The sequence below is a fragment of the Plecotus auritus genome, assembly GCF_963455305.1.
Source record: "Plecotus auritus genome assembly, chromosome: 5".
Taxonomy (NCBI): domain Eukaryota; kingdom Metazoa; phylum Chordata; class Mammalia; order Chiroptera; family Vespertilionidae; genus Plecotus; species Plecotus auritus.
This window is the reverse complement of record NC_137776.1, coordinates 60986224-61008539: the sequence shown is the minus strand read 5'-3', so window position 1 is coordinate 61008539 and position 22316 is coordinate 60986224. Positions and strand designations below refer to the sequence as shown.

Below are 22316 nucleotides of genomic sequence, written 5' to 3'. Positions count from 1 at the left end.
TATCTGTTTAGACAGGGACTTACATTCTAGGCGTCTCCCATATGCAGGATGAGGATAATAATAGAACCTAAACACTGGGATTGTCATGCAGGTTAAATGAGTTAATAGATGTGAAATGATTAGAACAGTGACTACATCTTAGTAATTGTTCAATAAATACCATCATCATTCTTTAAGCCTGGCACATTAAAACTTCTTAGAAAATAAAAAGCTGTCTTTTCTGCTGGACAGCTTTTTATTTTCTACACCAAAAAAGGAAGTCTACCTGTTCTGAGAGGCTTCCTTGGAAGGCTAAACTTAAAACACTGCTGAGCACCCTGACTTCTTAAGTGCTTTCTTCCCCTGCTGCCCAGCACCTGAGAGCAGTGGCCCAGGAATGGAGTGGCTGATGTGATGATCAAGGTGGCAGGGGAGGCTTGGACTAGCCCATGACTGGGCTGAGGTGATGGGAATTGAAAGCCAGCCAGGCAAAAAGCATCTGGCAAGGCACCATCAAAGGCTCATTCTCTCTCCTGCTCTTTGTTCTCTACCCCACCCTTTCATTTGCCCTTTCAGGGCCCCACAGCCAGCCCAGTAGGCAGGCACAGCTCAGCTTTGCCTCCGGACACCTAGTGGGAAAGGGGTCCTTCACTTGACGCAATCTGGGAAGGTCAGATAAAGTCTAAAAACGAAGAGAAAAAGAAGTACATTTGAAAGGGGAAGGCCTAAAGGAAAGAAAATAATAAAATACAAGAATGTCATTAAATGCTTAAAGGAAAATGGCTAGTTCCTCAATTCTGGGCCTAAACAATCACTGGACAGGATTTTCTAATCCCTGATAACATTTAGCAGCAATCCTATGGTTGCAAATATAATATTGCTAGCAATAAATTCAAGCCATCAAGTTCTTGTTCTTTCTGTATTATAATGTAGTCCATATGGCTCTAAGACTGCTGGGCTACCTGAATCACAGCTGTTATCTGTGTACACCTTTCATCAGTCACACGGAGGTCAGAATTAGAAAACCAAGGAGTATAGAACTAAAAAGATCTGGCCTATATACCAACCCCTTTCTTCTTTCTCAAAGAGGCTTATCTCTTGTAAAGGAATAGAGTCTAGTAGGGGAGCATGAGGCTGGCTTGACAGTCAAAACTAAATAGAGAGAAGAGGAAGTTGTATTTCTGCACCTACTTATCCAGAAATACAAAGTCAGGGCTTGCTACATACTGATTTTTTTAAAAAATAAAGGTTTTCAAATATCTAATCTGTTGATCTGGCCCAGTCATCTAAATATGTCATCACTTAAACCAAGGAAATACCAGTGTAAAGAGCAGACACGTCAAAGTGACTAAAAGATATCTAAGCTCCCCTATTTTCCTCAGAGTCTGTTTCTGGTTGTTATTAACATCACAATTGTATATTTGCACCAATTTAATCTCTCACCATTAGAAGACAAAGCACACGGGAGATTTAACTATACTGGGCCACATCCTCTCACTTTGCCCAGGTCAGTGCCTCACATAGCAACAGCTCGATACATATTGATTGAATGGACATGTAAACTAACGGCTCCCTGAAACAACATTCAACTATTACAGATTAAATATTTTGGATTGGATATATTTCCAATGTTTTCAGTCTACATGAGACACCCATGTCAATGTATTTTATGTATTTAAATAATTTTTAAACATTATTTTATGTATTTAAATAATTTTTTAAAAATCATAACAGATTTTTGGGGGGTCTGAGTGAAATTCCTGAGAACGTCCATGTCAGTTAACTATTTCCATGGCACTTTACTACTTTATAGTGCTTTTGTGGATAACCTGCTATTTAATTTTCCGAACTGTCCAAAAATGTCCCAGATTAGAAAATAAAGGTTCAATATAGCAAAATATTTCCCAAGGGCTACAAACCCAGTCAATGACAGAACTAGATTAAAAAGTAACTCCCCCCGTTAGCCTATTGGATGTACTATTTTCATGTTAAACTGTGAATCATAGGTCATGAGAAAGGGAATCCCTGAAAACACAGTCTTTGAGGAAACAGAATGCACCTTTACATACTAAATGTCATTCTGTGAGGGGAAGCCAGCCTGACCCTGGTTATAGGTCATACCCAAGAAACTTCTGGCTCAAGAGATGAACTGGAAATTTTATCATTTCAAGATGAGAAAAGGAACAGACATGCAAGAAGTAAGCAGGAATGAACCCAAAGTCCTGCTGGATCTGAAGAAACAGAAAGAGGTACTAGGAACGTGGATCTTAGGGTGATACATAGTTTAAATACACTTATGTGGCACAGGACAGAGACGAGTTTCCTGCCTGAGAAAAGAACCTTGGCTGAAGCTCCAGCACCATGAAAAGGAGGCTGGGGAAAGGGTCCAAGGGTGGCGATGGCTCTAGCAGAGCTTGCTCCTAGCCGGGCAGGAGTACATAAACGCAGCCTCAGGACCCGAGCCAGGCCGCACACTGACCCTCCGGGGAAGGCCTCCTAGCGGCCAGACCTGGCATTGGGCTGGCAGTTTTGATATGTACCTTGGAGGCAACTGCCCAACTATCACACTGAGCAGAAGGGAGAGGCCACCGTGCAAGGCAAGTAGGCAAGCTAAATTTCAAAACACCCGCTGAAGTTTAGTAACAAGGACAGAAAAACTCATCCTCAGTGTATGGGTTCTCTCCAAGTAAAATGAAAATAGAAAGTGTCCAAAAAGACTTTAAAATGAGGATATTTATAATCTTCTGGGAGAGATAAATGATATCAATGTGTTAATAAGAAGAAGGAATTTGAAACAAAAAGGAACAAGAACTGATCAAAATAAAAAAGAGCTACTTCAGAATAAAAAATTAACTTTTAATAGAAGGAACACATTCTGTATGGAACACAGACAACATTACTGAAGCTGTTATTAAGGAATTCAAAAAGAACATTAAAAAGGTTAAGTAATACAAAATATGAAAGAGCAGGTAGGCAGCCTGGAAGGCAAATCAAGGGACTCAAAAATAAGGAACTCCACAAGATAATTCAGGGAATCGTAAAAAAAGATACAGTTGACCCTTGAACAATGTGGGAGTCCCCCACAACCCTACACAGTAAAGCATCTGCATATAACCATATAACTTTTGACTCCCCAAACTTAATTACTGATAGTCTACTATTGACTGGAAGCCTTTCCAATAGTATAAACAGTCGATTAACACTTATTTTGTATATGTATCCTATACTGTATTGTTACAATAAAGTAAACTCGAGAAAAAAATGTTAAGAAAATCATAAGGAAGCGAAAATAAGTTTAGAGTACTGTATTTACTGATGCCATACGTTTACATCGCCTGATTACAAGATGAAAAAGAATCCATGTGTATTAGTAAGTGAATCCATGCAGTCCAAATCCTTGTTGCTCAAGGGTCAACTATCTATTCAAAGTTATCAAGCTGATAGTTTTCTAAAACTAAAGACAGTTTAAATGGAAAGGGCACAGAAGTTCTAAGTTCTACGCAGTATATATTTAGAAATGAATCCAGATGCAACCACATTGAGGTGAAACTGTAGATTGGTAAAGTCAAAAGAACAGCTTAAAGGCAATCAGCAAAAGAAAAAAAAATTGGCACAAATTGAAATACTGTTTTTTAAAAGACTCAAAAATCCTCTAGAGAGAATTACCAAGAAATAAAAAGATGAGAAGGCATAGAAAGTGGTACAGATAAAAATGGGGACATAATCAGTTGCGACAGAAAAGAAAAAAACAAAACTAGAATTTTTATTAAAAATTTCATGCAATTATTTAAAGACTTAATTAACAAAAAGATAACTTGACAAACTTGGCTCCAGAAAAAAACACAGCACCCCATAAAACAGAAAGCCTGAGTAGTTTATAACTAATAAAGAAACCGAAACAATTTAAAGGTATTTCCAGCCCTGATAGTTCAGATAGTGCTACTAATATTCTACAGAGAACAAAAAGGGAACATGTTCCCTAGCTCATGCTAAGAGGCCAGTAAATGTGATACCAAAACTAAAGAAAGAATAGCCTGAGGGGGGAAAATATAGGCCATTCTATCTGAAAAGTGAAGCTACCTTCAAATATCCTTAAGAAAATGTTAGCAAATCAAATCTATAACTTTATAAAAATGATTATAAATTATGGATCAGATTGGGTTTGTTTTAGAAATTCAAGGGTGGCTGTACATTAGAAAACCTTTAAATGTCATTCACCATATTGACAGATTTTTTTAAAATAAAAAAAAATGAGATGACCATTTTAACACATACAAAAACAGGTATTTGGTAAAGTTTAATATACAAGCCCTATAAAAACTACCAGCAAACTTGGTATAGAAGGGAGCCTCTTTAACCTGAAAAGTATATTCATAGAGATAGCTCATTCCTAACATGAAAGAGACAAAAAATTCCCTTTAGTCAAGAACAAAACAAGGATCCTCACAATTATAGTTTCTATCAACCACTGTATTGCAGGCCCTAGTTACTAAGAAAAAGATCTAAATGTCATTCTTAACAGATAGTTATTCTCTTTATAGAAAGCCCCCAAAAATCTATAAACAATTTATTAGAAATTATACAGTTTAGCAAGGTGTTTGAATATAGTGACAGCATAGAAAATGTTATTTTACATATGTATACTTTAATCTCAACCAAAATATTAATTTTAAGTAAAGAAACTATTGAAATAAAATCATAAATTATAAAATAATAAATCTAACAAAGACTTATAGAATCTTTTTTATTTCAAAAACATTTTATAGTTTATTCATGCAACTATATATATATTTGTTATATTTATTCTTAAGAACCTTCTAATTTTTCTTTGTTAATAAATATAATATTTTAATATTAAAAGATTTTTAACTTATTGTTATTGGTTTTTAAATCCAATAGTCTTGCTGATCTCCCTTTATTCTAATAAAATGTTTATAGATTCCCTTAGATTTTTCTGTATAGTTATAATTTTATTTGTAGATAAAGTTTTGTCCCTTTACCTCCAATTATTCAACTATATTTAAAATAAGAAAAGTAAAAACCATAAAGATGTCAATTGATTCTATAAATGCAATTCAATTTCTACGAAAATATAAACAGAATTTTTTTCCAAAGAAGTTTACAAATTGATTTAAAAAATAACAGGAATAAGCAAAATAGCAAGATGTTGGCAAAGAAGAAAACAGGTCTTGTTGATTAATTAGATGTGGGGGAAGTGAATACAAGATAAAATATAAATACTGTATAGTAACTCCATCCTCAATGGAGTTAATACTAATTAATAATAATTAGTGGGCTCAATAATTTAGAAGTACATACTTCATAAAGAAAACTAACAAATGGCAGCTATTGCTATACAAAACCCAAGTGAGCAGGCTGTCTACAGTAAACCCTGCGATCCTTGCTCAGAGGGGCTGCAGCCCTGGGATACATAAGTCCTTGGAACTGGGCAGGGGTCTGCAGGGTTCTGACCCAGGTGTACATGAGTGAGGGTCTGAACTTCATGGCCTGGCAGAACCCCTCCAGTCTGCTTAGACTTTTTAGACCTTCAAAGAGCCATACCAGGAAATTTTCACTGAAAACCCTGCACTGTGCACTATCTCCTAAAAGCTTTATTTTTTTCCTATTCAAGTTGATAGTGTGCTTGCCAATGAAAGCAGACTCAAGGACAGCCAAAGGAGTAAGGGAGACTATTTTTGTGGTAAGAATGAGGCAGAATGGAAGGATGCAGAGGAAGACAATAGGAAGCAAAACTTCCAGGCCCTCTGCACACACACACACACACACACACACACACACACACAGAACTTGGGAAAATGACAGAGACCAGCTCCTCCTCCTTTGTTCCCCCTCACCTACCCCACACAAAATGTAAATCAAGAGAGAAAGGTGCATTAATGAAATGTTCTTTAATTGATGTTCCTCCCTGTTGCCTTTCTGAGCCTCATAGACACACAGAAGGAGGAAGGAAATGATTTGCGCTGGTTTGTGAAATGTAATATTCCTGCAAAGCCAATTGTCTGGCTCTTGATAATTCAGCATTTTAGACTCATCATGACATTTCATCCTCAAGGGCTATCTCAATTCCTCAAATAGATCTTCATTCTACCACTCACACATTCAAGGATGAAAAATGTTCCTCACTGTATTAAATTAAATTACCTTTAAAACTTGCAGCTTTGCTTCAAGCTCGGCTTTCTTGAGAATTGCTGTTCCATTAAGAGTCTCTATCCTGTTTTAAGAAAAAAGGGAGGGGAGAAGAGCATGAGTGATTCATTCAAACAAGTACCATCCTTATGAAGTACTACAATTTAAACTCAGACTCCTTAAAAGGCAACATAAATGTTAAGATTCTCCTGGCACTAAAAGTATCTGGACCTACTTCAAATCTAACAACATTCAGAGAAAGAAAATGGGGAAAACAAACAAACAAAAAATAACTCCCCTGGGGAGGGTGATGGAAAGACTTTTGTTAATTTGTAAATTGTAGCTCATTTTATAGAAGCCCCTGTAAGGCAATGGTGTTTGTTTTCTACTAGAATCTATTCTTGTGGGGTCTGGCTGAATCACCTCGTCTATTTGTTGAATATTTATTGGACATCTACTATGTACCAGACTTTGGACACCATGCTAAGCATGAGGAATATAGCAATAAGAATAGCAAGCGATGAGAAAAACAATAAGAATTTCAAACAGTGGCATCAACATGCTATTCCTTGAAAGGGAAAAATCTTTTCCTCACTAAGGTGTCAGGAGCTTTTATTTCTGTAAATTGTCTTAACTTTGGAACTAGAACAAAGAAAACCAGAACTACTATCAGTTAGTAACCTTCATATGACTCTCTCATCTCAAAACCGTTTAAGCTCACAACTTTAATCCTAGAATTATCTACTTAATGATGTTCTTTCTCCCTATACCTTTCTAAAAATAAAAAGACTTGTTCTATCCTGAGTGATTTGATTTGTTTTGTGGGCACAAGTTAAGGCCTTTATTTTCACCATTAAGCCATCAATCCGAATAAGATCAATTTTATGTATGAGTCACACACCTAAACATTTTTAAAGTATTGGTTCAAATTCCTTCTGATAAATAATCTGTAACTCTTTAAAGATGCAAGAATTTTTCAAGGCATCTATAAAAATAAAAGAGTAATATGCTAATTAGACCAGACAGCCGAACAACCTTCCGGAACGACCAGTGGGCAGGGGCGGGGCCAGGAAGCCTGCTCCACCAGGCCAGCCATGGTGGTCCCCACGACCCTCCTTCTGCAGAGGCAGCGGGAGAGGGGGTGATGCGGTCCCAGTCCAGCGCCACGGCCCCTTCCGCAGAGGCAGCGGGAGAGGGGGCGGCACAGGCCCAGAGCCTCCGCAGAGGCTGGACGGGGTGCTACCGCAGTGCCTCAACCTCCCACAGCCCCTCCCCAGCTGGCCTGGCCCCAGATTGCCCCCCCCCCCGCACCAGTGGGGGGGGGGGGGGCAGGGCCAGTGCTAAGAAGCAGGGTGAGCCCAGCTTCTGGTTGAGACACACTCCTCCCCCTGACCCCTGTTCAGCCAGAAGCCAGGCTCATGACATTTCATCCTCAAGGGTTATCTCAATTCCTCAAATAGATCTTCATTCTATTGAGCACAGCAGAGGTGGCGTGAGCCTCTTCCACCTCTACAGCAGGCGGGCAGTAAGGAGCAAGGGGTCCTAGACTGTGAGAGCCCTGGACTGTGAGAGGGAGTTCCAGCTTAGGCCCGATCCCCGGGGGATCCTGAACTATGAGAGGGCACAGGCCAGGCTGAGGCACCACCCCCCAGTGCACAAATTTTGTGCACCAGGCCTCTAGTGGTAAAATACTAGCATTAAAGGTGGAGATCAATTTTCCTCAATTTCTAATAGCATCATACTCAAGATAATGAGATGATTGCAAGCCAAGACATTATCTGCTTCCTCATTAGAGCAGTCTTGATTGTGAGCAATGGTGAGGATCCCTGTGGATCTGTTCCATTGGGGTTTTTAATGTCAATCTGACCTGCCCAAGCAACAGATGTCTATGCACAAAACCTCAGGCCTAGATTGGCTGCTCTCTTCAGTATTTGTATAGACTATCATTTTCCTGATCTCTGGCTTTCCCACTGTCTCCAGCCATTACTCCTTAGATATCTCCTGACGCTCACATGAGCTTTAGTTAAGAACAATCTTCTGGTGCTGATAGAGGACTGAGTCCAACTCTATGGATCCTATGAGTTCGGGTAAAGAGAAGTTTGAATCTGCAAGGCAGAAACCATATAGAATCCAAGAGAAAATGCAGGCAGTTAGACTCAGTCCTCTATCACCAGCAGTCATCTTCCCAAACTACTAGACACACCCAAAACATCCTTTGAAGTTTTAGACCACCATCACTGAAGAGTGGCCAGTGGATTTTCTATTGGCAGCTTACAATGAGCAGCTGTGCTGTGGCTGAAGAGAAGAGATCTTGGCATCCCGAGCAGGTGGTCAAATCCCAGCCCTGTGACTTACTAGATGGTTGATCTTAACTAAACCTCGTTTCAGTCTCAGTCACTTCACCTATAAGTAGGAATAAAACTAACCTCATGAGGTGGCTGTGGAGAAGAAATTAGAAAATATAGGATCTAACATAATCATAATAAATCCTAAACTACCTAGCCTGGTTCATAGACCCACAGTCTGCCCCCAGGCCAACACCCTGTCTTTGTTGTTGTTGTTAATCTGCACCCAAAGAAATTTTTCCCATTGATTTTTAGAGAGAGTAGAAGGGAGGGAGGGGAAGAGGGAGATGAAGATAGAGAGACAGACATCGATGTGAGAGTAACACATCCATTGGTTGCCTCTGGCACAAGCCCCAACAGGGGCCAGGGATCAAACTTGCAACCCTTGACTGGGAGTCAAACCCATGACCCTTCAATATATGAGCCAATGATCTAATCACTGAGCATACTGGCCAGGGCCCAACTCCCTGCCTTCATCCCATATTATATTCCCCCTGATTCACCAACCACCAATTACACTGGCTTTCTTTCTTTTCCTTGGATGTGCCACGCCCATTTTGACAACTCAGAGACCTCTCTCTTTACCTTAAATGCTCTCTCATGAAGAATTCATATAATCATCCTTCTCTTCATTTAGGTCTCAGTTAAAGTCCACCTCTTCAGAGAGGACCATTTTAAATACCTAAGCTAAAGTATCAGCCCTTTTACTCAGTGTTCTAACCCATTCCTTATTGTACTTGCTTCATAGCAGTTATGGATAATTAAATATCAAAATTATTTTTTGCAGGTTTTTCTTATCCATCTCCTTCCATATCCCCTGAGCCTATCACAGTGCTGGAAACATAGTATTTGCTCAAGAAATATTATTTTAACAAATGAGTGAATTCCATCTTTTAACTAAATACTAAAGTTTTATTAGGTACTAGGGATGGTATAGTCAAAAAATAATTAAATCTCCAATAGGGGAGACTAGTGTCCCATTAGTAAATTTGGAATAGTAGCAAGGGTAAGTGTGTGTGTGTGTGTGTGTGTGTGTGTGTGTAGGGTGGGGAGGGCTGTCAGACTTGGTTCTTCCTTCCAAATGGAACACTCGATGGGAAAAACTATTGGCTTGTGGTATAAGATAAAAAACTCAACCATTCTGACCTTTTATTTGTTCTAATCACAAGATTATATCAGCCATGGAAATTGGATCATTTTTTGTCTGTCCAAAGAAAATGAGTGCCAGTTTAATTGAATTTAATGTTATTTTTTAAAATGCTCTCCCTCCCACTCGGATGTTCGGGCTATCGATGTCCTCTGACTTCAGATGTTGACAACATGTTCAAGTTTGAGGAAACCTTGAGAAACAAAAGGAACTGATAAAAATGTCTGTATCCAGTTCCAAAGCTATGGTGCACTGCCTCCCTTCTTATGAACCTGAACAATAAGTCTATTCATTCACTCAACAGGCATTATGAGAGACCGTAACATTTCTGAAGCCCCATGGGAAGCAGATGGATAGTTACGTTAGCAGGTTTCCTGACGATCTGATCAGGTCAACAACTTGCTTGTGGGTAAAGCCTTCTGTGCCCACACCATTTATATTTGCAAGGACATCACCTGGGAGATGCCAAGAAAAAAAATGAGTGTTAATGTGGTTGGTTAAATAATCCTTCCTGACATGCAAAGCAAGAAAAACAAGCAAGCCTCAAACCTTAGCAACATAAAGGCACTAAGAAAATCCAAAGCAACAATACTGTCCTGACCTTCACTATCAGAAAGTTTTCTCTTCTTGCTATTTAAATCATTCTGAACCTGAGCAAAGTTGTAAGTTACCGGCTTGCAGGCCAGCACAGTGCGCTGGGCTGTCCTCCTGGATTTTGCAGATCAGAGTGCACAGCTCTGAGGCGCAGGTGTTCTGGTTCTGGAGCCTGTAAGTCTGCAAAAATTCAAGTGAGGCATAATTACTATTCCAAAAACTCAAAATCTATTTGTCAAAAAGTAAAATGGTGTCAGTTGTCTTAAGTGGTATAATGGTAAATGCAAAGAACAATTTGGAAAGGCTTTCCTGAATATAAACTGAATCAAATATACCAATTTTGCACTCCTACCAGATAATCTTCAACCAACCCCATTCATAAAAAAAAATCTGCCTAGAGAAAAAAAGTGGGATAAGACTGGCTCAAACTTTTATATTTTCAGGTCTAGGAGACCACCTGATGCTATCATTATGGCATATTTCTCGAGGAAAATTAAGTTTCTCATTTCCCAAATGGGATAAAAAAAATGGTGGCCAAGAGCAAAAACAAAGATGCCCATGAGGATCTCCCATGCTAAAATACTCGATACCGGAGCCGACAAAACAGTCCATGTCCGGCAATGGAGATATGCCAACAATAGTTCTTTTACATTAGGGTTCTGCAAATAATGACCATCTGCCCTGCATTAATTCAAAAGTACTATAATTGACTCAACCATCTTCATTTCTGAGCACTTGCTGATACACCTGTCTTGAATAATCACTGGTTCATTAGTCACCCAACCAAATTAGAAAAACTTATGCTTCACATCTTGTTGGAAGCTGCCCATTGCCTTCACTAGCAGAAAGAGGTGGACAAGGAATCCGGAAGGCTGGTCAACCTTGAAAGCTCTGGCAAGGGTCAGAGCCAAGCACCCACTGTCTAGACAAAGGGAGCTGAAGCAACTTCCACCTTTTAGTCTTATGTAAATCCTTGCTGGTGGGCTATCATGGAGCTATTACTGGAATTGTCTGCCTAAGAGCTATGGGTGGACCCTAAACCTGAATAAAAAGGATCGCAAAGCAGAGTCCTTCCTCTTGAGCTGGGCTCCCACCTGGCCCCCAACATTTCTAAATTAATATTTTCTAGTCTCTTTCATTTGTGTGCGGCCTCCTCCAGAACCCGAACCCTGAACCTGAACCCTGAACCATGCAGGACATGGGGGGACATCCGCAACATCTTGCCTCAATTTGGCAAGAGCAGTTTGTTTTTGTTTTTCAAATTGTACCAAGAGCACTGGATACATGTTTGCTAGACGACTTATAGCCTAACACATGTAAGTTATGAAGTCTAGTTCCATTTAGACCCCAAATTAACCTTCCTGGTTCCTAAAATTAAACCACATTCCATAACTGCCTCCTTATGAAGGAATTAATGTCTGATGAGCATTCCTTCTTATTTTTTAATATGTTTTTATTGATTTTTTTAAGGAGAGAGGGAGGGAAAAGGATAGAGAGATAGAAACATCAATTGATTATTTCCTGCATATTCCCTACTGGGACTCGAGCCTGCAACCCAGGCATGTGCCCTAAATGGGAATCAAACCAGTGACCTCTTGGTTCATGGTTGGCACTCAACCACTGAGCCACACCAGCTGGATCCTTCTCATTTTTTAAAAAAAAAATATGTTGTTGTTTTTATTGATTTTAAGAAGAGAGGAATGGAGAGGGAGAGAGAGAAGGAGAAACATTGATGTGAGAGAGAAACATCAATTAATTGTCTCCCATATGCACCCCTACCTGGGATCAAACCTGCAACTTGAGTATGTGCCCTGACTGGGAATCAAACCAGTGACCTTTCAGTGCAGGGAACAACGCTTAACCAATTGAGTCACACTGGCCATGGCTCATTCCTTCTTATTTTACAGACTTACAAGCTCTAGAACCAGAAGGTAGTCATGTGCAAGCAACTTCTAGAAATTTGACTTTGTTAAAATGTAAGGTTCTATTCACTCAAGAAGGCATTTAGAATCCCCATATCTTAAAGTAAAAGGGACTTTTAGAGGTCACGTAATATATTTCCCATCTCTGTAAGAGACCCTTTAACAGTTTTTCTGCCAGGAAGTCTTGCCACAGCCAGACCTTTCCAGCCCAGACCTTTCTGGTACAAGAACCATAGCTATAACAGACACTCCCTTTGGAAACCACTGTTATACCAACTCTATTAGCAGTGAGAATATGCCCTCCAGGTCCAGGGATCTAAGTGAGTGCAGTGAAGGAGAAATGTTTGCCAATTGGTATAAAATTTGTGGGTTAGAGATAGGGAAGAAAAGGCAGAGGTCCCAAAGTTATTGGAAGAAATAACTGTTGAATCTCTCTCTCTCTCTCTCTCTCTCTCTCTCTCTCTCTCTCTCTCTCTCTCACACACACACACACACACACACACACACACACACACACACAACCAATCCTTAGAGACACAAAAGTCACCTTGCCCTTCTCATACCCAATGACCTTCATTCTAACACTTGTCATTTGCTGATCTCTACTGGTACAGACACATTACTAAGTATTTTGTATGTGTTATTTCATTTGAAATTCCTAAAACCTCCATAAGGCAGGTGCACCTGAATCTAAAGTCTATGTTCCTATCATACTCTATGATTCTCATTAGCAGCATGTAGTCGCAACCCATGGAAAAGCAGAGAGGACAGGGAAGTTGTTCTCTTCTAACCACCCCTTCCCTTGGTAGACCAGGACCCACATAGGTGTTAACATTATGAGCGCATGAGGTTCTGTCTGGTCTTCAGAAAGTTCCCACATCATTTCCTCTATTCAATGAATATGCAAATCTTGTAAGTACTAGAGAAGAAATATGGCATGGAGCTGGTAATGGAAAGCATACACCCAAAAAGAATGTCCAGAGGAGTGGGTTCCTGCAGTACTGAGATAACACATAGGTGCTCCGGTTCAGAAGTGAAGCCATAAGCTCGTGTTGAGCTACAAAGGTTCATGGTGCTGTAGCCTGTGGTCTACTAATGACACGTGCTCCACATAGAATATGTGTTTATGGTATGGGGGACACACGTGGGGGCCAGTGACATATCATAGAAGCGTGAGAAAAAATTCCTATTTGTCACTTTAAATAAGGGTACGTGAGTAGCCACTGATCCTGCTTTCAGTAGCAATGGCTTCACATCCTGGTGCATAATTCTCATTTAAAAATAAGCAATCATAAAACGTACAGTCTCTGCAATATAACAGGGATTGCTTTATGTGAATGGGGAGAAAGCATACTACTGCTTTTAGAAGCATAGTACTGATGGACGAATTATAGATTTCCCCAAGTTTTAAAATAGAAGAGGTCAGAAAACAGAAGGTATCTTTCGTTCTCCTACAGCCTCTCCATGTTCATTGAAGATAGAGTTCCATTTTGTTTCTTTATTCATAAAGCATGCTTTACTTAGCAGCTTCCTGTTCCTTATCTTAAAATACACGGTGACTTTCCAATTGTGGAAAGTCACCAACGTTCTCTGAAAGCAGCACCAAAGCTAAGACCTAAAAGATGATGTGCAGTATAAGAATGTGATTGTGCAAAATGCATCTAAAAGAACCACAAAAGTGTAATGGAAAAAACACACAGTTAATACTTAAGCTACTACTGTACTTAATTGCATTAGACCTCATTTGCCCTAACTCATTGTCTTTACAAATATGGCCATTTAAAAAGCAGACAACAAATAAGAATTGAGGTTCTTAGGCTATTACATAGAAACCTATAGACTGTTTTAAAAATTTCCCAGAGTACGAAGCACTACGCAAATAGAGCAATGTTTTTAAGTGTTTCAAATAACTATAAAGTGTCAAATTAATATAAAAGGACAAATTTGTCATAAAATAATTTTTTTCAAAATGTAATAGGAGTTATATATGAATGCAGTCTATATATACAAGTATATATGTTTTCAAGTATTTCTTAAAAATCAAAGTATAGATTTAAAATCTGACATGTAGTATAAAAATCATTATGCAAACACAGCAGACATGCAAATATTCAAAATACACATCTATGAAGAGTAGTTCACTCTCTTATTTAAGACCTGCCATGGAACATATGTAATACTTTCAACAATAACGATAAAATAAAAAGACCTGGCTGAGCATTTCTGATCAGTCTCAGACTTTCATGGAGACTGAAGCAACTAAGAACAAGGAGTTGAGCAAGTCTCAGGGGTTTTATTTTATGTGTTTCAATGTTTTCTTTCCTAGATGGTACCAAAGACACTAAAGAACTACCAAAATAACCACACATTGAATAAAAATCATAGTCTCCATCATTCTCTAACCCTTACTTCATTCTTGCTTTGCAAATATCATGACACTACTGGTGCCACTGTCTTTATGAAAAGTTTGACAACTGCCCACCTGAATTTCAAATCCAAATGTTCCATTATCCTGCTTCTCCACAGTAACAAGCTTTCTGTAATAAAATATAAAAATAGTTTTAAAAAACGATGCATAAAGAGCAAAGTATCATATTTGTCACATACTTATTGAAAATAAAAAACAGCCACAATTTAAAATAGCTGACATTTATGTAAATTGTAGTATTGTAAGTGTGTGTGTGTGTGTGTGTGTGTGTGTGTGTGTGTGTGTGTGTGTAAATAAGTCTGGAGAGCTGTGTTCCTAAATCTGTTGGTGAGAGACCAAAAAATAAATGAATCTCCTTACCTTTGAGACCAGGCACAGTCACCTAAAGAACTTGATCTCGTCAAAGCAAGCTGAAAAATACAACAAGCACATCATTACCAAAAGCTACTTAAGACACATCTGCAAATGTTCTAAGTCACAAAGAACTTTGTTCTTTATCACCTTCTTTGGCTCAGCTCAAAGAAGGTAAATGCAGTAATTTCCATTCTTTAGTGGTAGCAAAGGAGAGCTGGCAAAGAGAGGCCCAGGCATTCTGTTTAAAAGATTAAAAAAAGCTCTGATAATAATACACTGTGGCAAGAGTCAATGTAATGTGGCAAAACTCCAAAGCTTCCCAAAAGAACTTCATATCTAATCTGTATTAAAAATAGACTGAGAGATTAACCGTAGCAATTTATAATCACACTGAGATTCAAAGAAAAATAACACCCGGGAATGGCATGCAAAGCCCAAATACTTAATAGTTTTTGGAGATTCTGATGAAATGACTGCGTTTATAGTAATAGTTACTTTAAAATGTTACTTTTTAAAAGCAGGTTAAAGTATTCTCTAAAGAACCAATTCAGAAATACAACCCAAGTAAAGCCAAACACTCAAAACCTCAATTCTGTTTATGATTTATTTTTGTAATAGTTTTGGAAGAGTGCAGTGAGATTTCCAGCCAATGAAGAAAAAAGGAACCTCGGAATGCTATAAATGGCATAAAGAATATCACCTTCACTTTATGTTTTGGAAGAAGATCATATACACATAAAATTCCAAAATACAGTCAACCACTGTAAATTGAGGAAAAGCTAATAAAAGGTGGCATCTAGTTTTTTAAGTGTTTTTCTAAGTGATCAAAATGAGTTTCTGTGTGTGTTTTGTTTATTGGTTGAGGAATTAACAAATGTTAATTAGCCTTTTCTCAAGTCTTGGTCCTGGGGCCCTAAACATAAACATGCATGCTCCAAGCTTATCCATGATGTTTAACTGTCAACCTAACATAAATTGTCAGGAGATCAATGCATAGTGAGTCTACACAAATACAAATAAAATAGAGGATAAAAACTGGAAGGAGAAAAACGCATAGAAGGAATTAATGCACAAAAGAAATCCTCGTTAAGGCATTTGTTAGGAGAGAAGCCCACAGCCCTGTAAGGAATTGGAATTACCTAGTACCGGATGCCAACATTCTGACACATTTTCTGGAAGGCTCAGTGTTAGGGCAGAGTTTGGCTGTTGGTCAGTAAAGTTAAAGTAGTGGAGCACTGGTTTCTTCCCACCGAGTTGATGTAAATTAATTACATTTTTCTTTTGCGTCAGTTCTGGACCTCAAATCATTTATATCATCCTGTAGTAGCAGTAAGAAGGCTCAGACACAAAAAGATTGTCTTGAGTTGCTGCAAAGTATTTATTTTCAACTTACTAGTATAAGGACTGACTGTGGAAGAGCTACAACAATGTGCATGGTTTATTGCAGCCTGATTTTTGTCCTGGAGAGTATCAATAACAAGAGTGGGGACCATTAAGCTGTGTAGTAGGCTAACTTCTGGTGGAAGAGAGCAGGAAACGATATTCCCAAGCATTCTCAATCTTTCCCTTACATAGTTACTCTCATTTTCTTAATCTGTTTTACTATTTGCATATCATTGGCATTTATCCTTACTTCAAATTATAAATTACTTAGGTAGGTCATATCTATGTTATCTATAACCATAACCAGGGTTTATATTTAAAAATATGACTCTTGCTATTATTTAGCAGATTAGTCATAGCATTGATAGGAACCTCAAGATTTCATCTGGTCCACCCTCAACCTACCTTCTAAATAAATTTAAAAAATCATTCTAGATAGATCAAATCTAAGATTTTTTAAATCCACACGACAACTCCAAGACCTAAACTCAACCCCAGGCATCGTTATATTGGTGGCTAGCAAGGGGTTAAAGAACTTTGGGTACTCATCAGTCCCAATTGAATTGCCAAATTGCTAAACCTAGCATTCTCATGATAGATAATGTGTAATAAGAGAAGGAAATTTCCCCACCTCTCTCCTGCTACCCTTTCTATCTAGCTAATTGACTTATTGAAAATGAAAATTAGAGGCACAGCAGGTACTCAACTCCTGTGGACTGATTTGGGTTATCAGTGACACACCCAAAAATCAGACTAAACCAAATTATAAATTAGTTTCCACTCTGGGTTAGCAAGGAGCCTGTTTTAGGGACCTAACATTTAAATAAGAAAAACAATTTAAATAAAGTAGGCACCATCAAATTCCCTGACACGTGCCATTTCTTGACAAAAAGACTCCTTGCTTTTGAGCAGGGCTGTCAGATGCAGGTGATTTGGAAAGGAAATGTTCTCAGGGTTCAAACTTGCTCTCACACCAGACTACCTGCCTAAGTGCAAAGAAGTCTGCCTAAGGTCTTATCAGGGGTCTGACACTTGGGAAAAGGTTTTCCCTGCAGCCCTTTCCCCAACGTGAGCAGCGCTGTTCTAGGACCTAACTAGAGGAGTCTCTACTCCCAGCCTGCCCTCCTGAGTCTTTTCTCAGGGTGGTCGTGACGGCACGAAAACTCATGAATGAGGCACTGGTGTGTAATGAACAGCATATGCTGGCAACAGCTGTCTTTTATTACACATTATCTAATATGAGAAAGCTAGGTTTAGCAATTTGGCAATTCAGTTGCGACTGCTGAGTACACATAGCTCTTTAACTCCTTGCTAGCCACTAATGTAGAGACGCCTGGGGTTGGGCTTATGATCCCTCTTCTCTTGGTTTTAGTCAGATGACTTAAAAATCAGGCGTTAACATTCGAGATGTAATTTTTCCTGCTCTCCAGTGATTTACAATGTCCCTTTTTAGTGGGAAACCAAGACCAAAATGTTTCAGCTGTCAGCTTGCAAAAGAGGGATGATGACCTGTAGCTAGTAGCTCAGGCAGATAGCCTGCCAGGCTCAGAGGAGCTCAAAGGTCAATACTGTAGCCACTCCTGCTGTTAAGTAACAGATTGCTACTTCCTGGTCCCCACTCTGTGTACTAACTTCCTGAAAGTGTTGAGGGAGGAGAGAGAGGGGAGGCACTCATCCACAGGTGAGGAGTGTTTCTGTTTGTTTGTCTGTTTCCAAAGTTCCAAGTCATGTGCTCTGCGCCCTTTCCTGTCCCCTGTCTCACTCTCCCCAGTGCTTCCATGAACACAGCTTGCTTGCTTTTCCCTTTGAAAGCAGGATTATTGGGATACCAAGGCTGTGCAGATGACTCAAAGATACAGGGAAATAAAGGCATTGAACTCAATTGCTTGACTTGTAAGTGCCCTTAAGGAACCCAAAGAGGGTTGCAGCTCCCCAGGCAAGTCTCATGGTGAGCTCAACAACCCCTTTTCGCAGGAAGAACTGTTGGAACTTGACTCCCAGCATGCAACAATACGGATCAGAGAAGACTTTTCCAATTCTTTTGTGGTGAAATTAACAGTTTTCTACCTAAAATGATTCATTCAATGAGCAAAATACCTTCTAGTTAGGAGGAGCACTTGGGAGTTTTGGTAACAGATTGGGGGGGGGGGGGGTGTGTAGCCACAAATAATGTAAAAGCTCCTCACGGGCAGGACCCATCCCAGAAATACAGGCATTATAGACTTGAGCACAATATTCCATATCTGAAGTTTTAAGTAAAATTACCCTTCCGGAAGTTGTCTGTTTAGTAATACAATTGGCCTTGAACAACGTGAGTTTGAACTGTGCAGGCCCATTATATGTGGATTTTTAAAATAAATAGTGTAAATGTATTTTCTCTTCCTCATGATTTTTTAAAATATTTTCTTTTCTCTAGCTTACTTTATTATAAGAATACAGTATATAATACATATAACTCACAACAAAAGATGTGTTAATCAACTGTTTATGCTCTCAGTAAGGCTTCTTATCAATAGTAGGCTCTTTAATAATTAAGATTTGGGGGGAATCAAAATTTATAGGCTGATATTCAACTGTTAGCACCCTTAACCCCCACGTTGTTCAAGGGTCAACTGTAATTGGATAACCAAGAGAAAACCAGGCCAAGAGGTTCAGTCTGTGCACCACTAGTGCATACTCAAGCTTCTCACACGTCAGGCCCCTGGCCTCACTACAGCATTTGGTAAAAATGGTTTTCGAGGAGCAACCCTAGCCCTTGGGCATTCCAATATGTCTAAAGACTTGCCTTGTGGTCCCCAGTCTCCTTCCTACAGTGTTTTCCATTATAGGTATTTTTCCCCCTAACACTGTGTTCAGAAATAGAAATAAGAACTGCACTGGGGTGTCTGTCACCTCCTACAAATACAGACAGGTATTGAGATAAATATGCACACACAGAAATCTATTTTTAAGCAATTCTGAGTGTAAACACCCTAATGATTCTGAGGATGCATCTGAAACTACAGGCTAACCAGATACGGCTTTGCAGAAACCAAAGCCAACAATAACGAGAAGTGTGAATTGTTGACGTCAACCCTGAAAGGGTTGAAAATAGCAGTGGGCCAAGAAACACCTGCTCTTGTGGTGGACTCCCAGAGATCTTGTTGCCTGCAATCCAGTCAGAGCCAAGTGGGTGATTATTCTCTAAAAACCAGTTCAAGGAAATGGACCTCCTTTTGGAAAATTGTGTAATGTTGGGATTAACTTGCAACGAGTCTCATTGATTAGTTGTATAGAATCAAAAGTATCATGTACAAGAGTTTTGTCTTGCCTTTTTTTTTTTTTAAAGTAATTCTCATAACAGTAAGAAAAAGCTATGTGACTAGGAGGAAGGACCATGAGAAAAGGGAGAAGAAAAAACCTACAAAAGATGATAACATACAAATAAATTATTTGTGTTAGAATAAATGTGTAAATATATGTATTATACATATGTAAACATATACACATACTTGTGTGCATCTCATATGCTTAAATCCCTTTCTTCTTCCAATAACCTCCTACGGATTGCCTTTTTTCAGTTCATGCTATCTTCACTCAGGCTTAAAATCCAGAGGTCCCTCTTCCACCTTCATTGCCTTTGGTATTTAAAACTTTGCATCTCTTCTCCATTCTCCCCATTTCTTCTTTCTCCAACAAGTGTAAAAGTTGCTCCCTCACCATTAGTCTCTACCCGCTTATCCACAGACCATATTTCCAGAATAAGATTCCTAAATCCCTCTACTGCTCAAACACACTCAATGGCTCCCTGTGCTGCTCAAATTGGTGCTGCCTCAGGGGAAGTGTCCAAGTGTTTTGCAAAGCAGCCCATCTCTGAGGTCTCCCCTCACCTCCCACACAGACACTGGGTCCTCCTAACCCAATAATGTGTCCTTACCTAAACATTCCCTGAAGACCCAAGATCTGTGCTTCAGCATTAAAAATCCCTTATTCTGGAATACCAATATCTGGAATATCTCTCCTTCAAAGTTGTATTCAAAAACACATAGTATTTGGATTCAAGCATTTATGCTGTTTACTTTGTATAACACCTACTCATTTTTCTGTTTCATTGTAAACCCAATAAGGACAGGAAACATGTTCTCATCTATTGTACCTCCTATACTGCTCTTTTTCTGAAAACTAAATAAAGATTTTGGTACTTCCAATAGTTGCTTAGTAAATTGATGGACATGCTCATCATTATGTTAAATTTAACATCATAAAAGCACTTTGCATTGAAAAGATTGATAATCTATACCATGGCAAATGATGCCCTTGTGAAAAATCTCAAGGAATCAGCTACATACATCACTGAGAAAAGATCATGATTTCCACTATGTTCTACTCTCTAATTCCAAAATTAAAAGGTTTACATGGAGCACAAGATACATTTGCAACATTTAAGGGCAAATTTTATGCTCTAAAGCAATTATAAGTATTTTCTGCACAACTCATATCTAAATTCAGATATGTACTTGGTGCATTATAGCAGGTTAAATAACTGAAGAGGTCTTATGGTTTTAATTATTTTAATTGGAAGTCAAAGAATTAAAAAAATGTATACTATAAATCCATTAAACATGAGTTTTTTCCTAATGTGTTTCCCTCTCTGGGGAAATACTTTGCAGTAAAAATAAAAGTAATAACATAATTATTGAGCATATACTGCATTTCAGTCTCAGTGTTAAGCACTGCATATTTCTCATGTAAGCAGCTGAAGAACCCCATAGGGTGGTTCTATTATTATCGTCACTTTAGGAAAAAGAAACCTTAATCTTAGGAAGACAAGTGACTTGTCCAAGATCCCACAGCTCTTCAGTGACTGAGCTGATGTTCAATCTGCACTCACTTATCAAATACAAATATTTTCAAGAGCATGAGGTATGTGCCCATGCCTCAAAGCTGAAGATAATTTATTCCACAAAACTTGTCCTCAAAAAAAACACTCTCATTTGATTATGAACTGAAATGACTATCTAAGACTGGGAGTGAGGCTGGGAGGAAAAGAATCGATGGGACACACACAGGGGGAAAAATCAAGAATTCTCAAACGAGTCATGTCTATAAATAGCATCTTCAAATTTGATGAAGGTTTGACACCTCTCCAAATGAGAAAAGCAATCTTCTCTTAAGTTTTGTCATGACAAAGAAAGTTTTGTTATGGTCTTGAATTTTTGGACCAGCATACTAGTACTGTCTGGGCTCCTCACCTTCCTCACTCATTCTCTTAGAAGCCTCTAAAATAACAATTTCAGTATGAAGTCGGACAGACATGTCACTCTGCTCTCAAGAGAACATGAACCCTCTAAAAGTTACAAAATAGCAATCGTACCTGCTTTCGTCCCCGAGGCAAAGTAGCCACAGTGTCAGCCAACATTTGAATCCTTCTATTGTCATCCATGGAAAAGCTGCCTGTGAGTATGGAGTATGAGCCGCATGCTGGACCAGCACAGCAGTCCATCAAATTTCCATTGCTGCTCTGGTGCAAGAGCCTTGGTAAAGACATTGTGCATAAAGATCACTCCAGCTGGCACATGGTTGAGTGGCCTTGCAGGGTAGGGGAAGCTAAAAGTATAACCCTCTGACAAGTAATCAGAAGTAGCAAAGCAGAAAGAGCCCATGTGACTTCTGTGGTTTGAGGTACTTGTTACAGAAACCCTATCTTGCAGTTCACTCCCATTTCTCAGTGGCTTTTTTCTTTGCGCTCCTGAGAGAACCTTAAAGCTACTTTTTACCACTAAAAAAGAATCAACTTATTTCTCCCCACTTCAAACAGCCAGGACTCTTATGCGTTCATGTTCTCTGACAAGTTGTGTTCAAAACACCATCTGCCTTTTCTTTTTTAAAGGAAGAAAAATTTTCCCAAGTTCTGCCATTTGTTTCCTATCCATTTTCCTATTTAATATGAGCAAGGCAATGTAAAAGCCAGGATGTTCGAACATTCAGTTCTCGTGAGTATAAGCAAGAATTACAGGGTCCGATCAAAATGTTCTCTG

At 38.9% G+C, this 22316-nt stretch overlaps 1 protein-coding gene across 1 annotated transcript in view; it reads right to left on the bottom strand.

The window, feature by feature from the left end:
• Nucleotides 1-21826, bottom strand: part of CYTIP (cytohesin 1 interacting protein) — a gene marked incomplete at its 5' end in the record, with an annotated part of 29088 nt that extends 7262 nt beyond the window's left edge. The window contains 6 exons of the mRNA XM_080669395.1: nucleotides 6142-6211; nucleotides 9980-10073; nucleotides 10290-10392; nucleotides 14617-14671; nucleotides 14923-14972; nucleotides 21653-21826. Coding sequence (XP_080525521.1) covers nucleotides 6142-6211; nucleotides 9980-10073; nucleotides 10290-10392; nucleotides 14617-14671; nucleotides 14923-14972; nucleotides 21653-21826 — 546 coding nt within the window. The remainder of the gene's footprint in view (nucleotides 1-6141; nucleotides 6212-9979; nucleotides 10074-10289; nucleotides 10393-14616; nucleotides 14672-14922; nucleotides 14973-21652) is intronic.
• Between the last annotated feature and the right edge of the window lie 490 nt (nucleotides 21827-22316).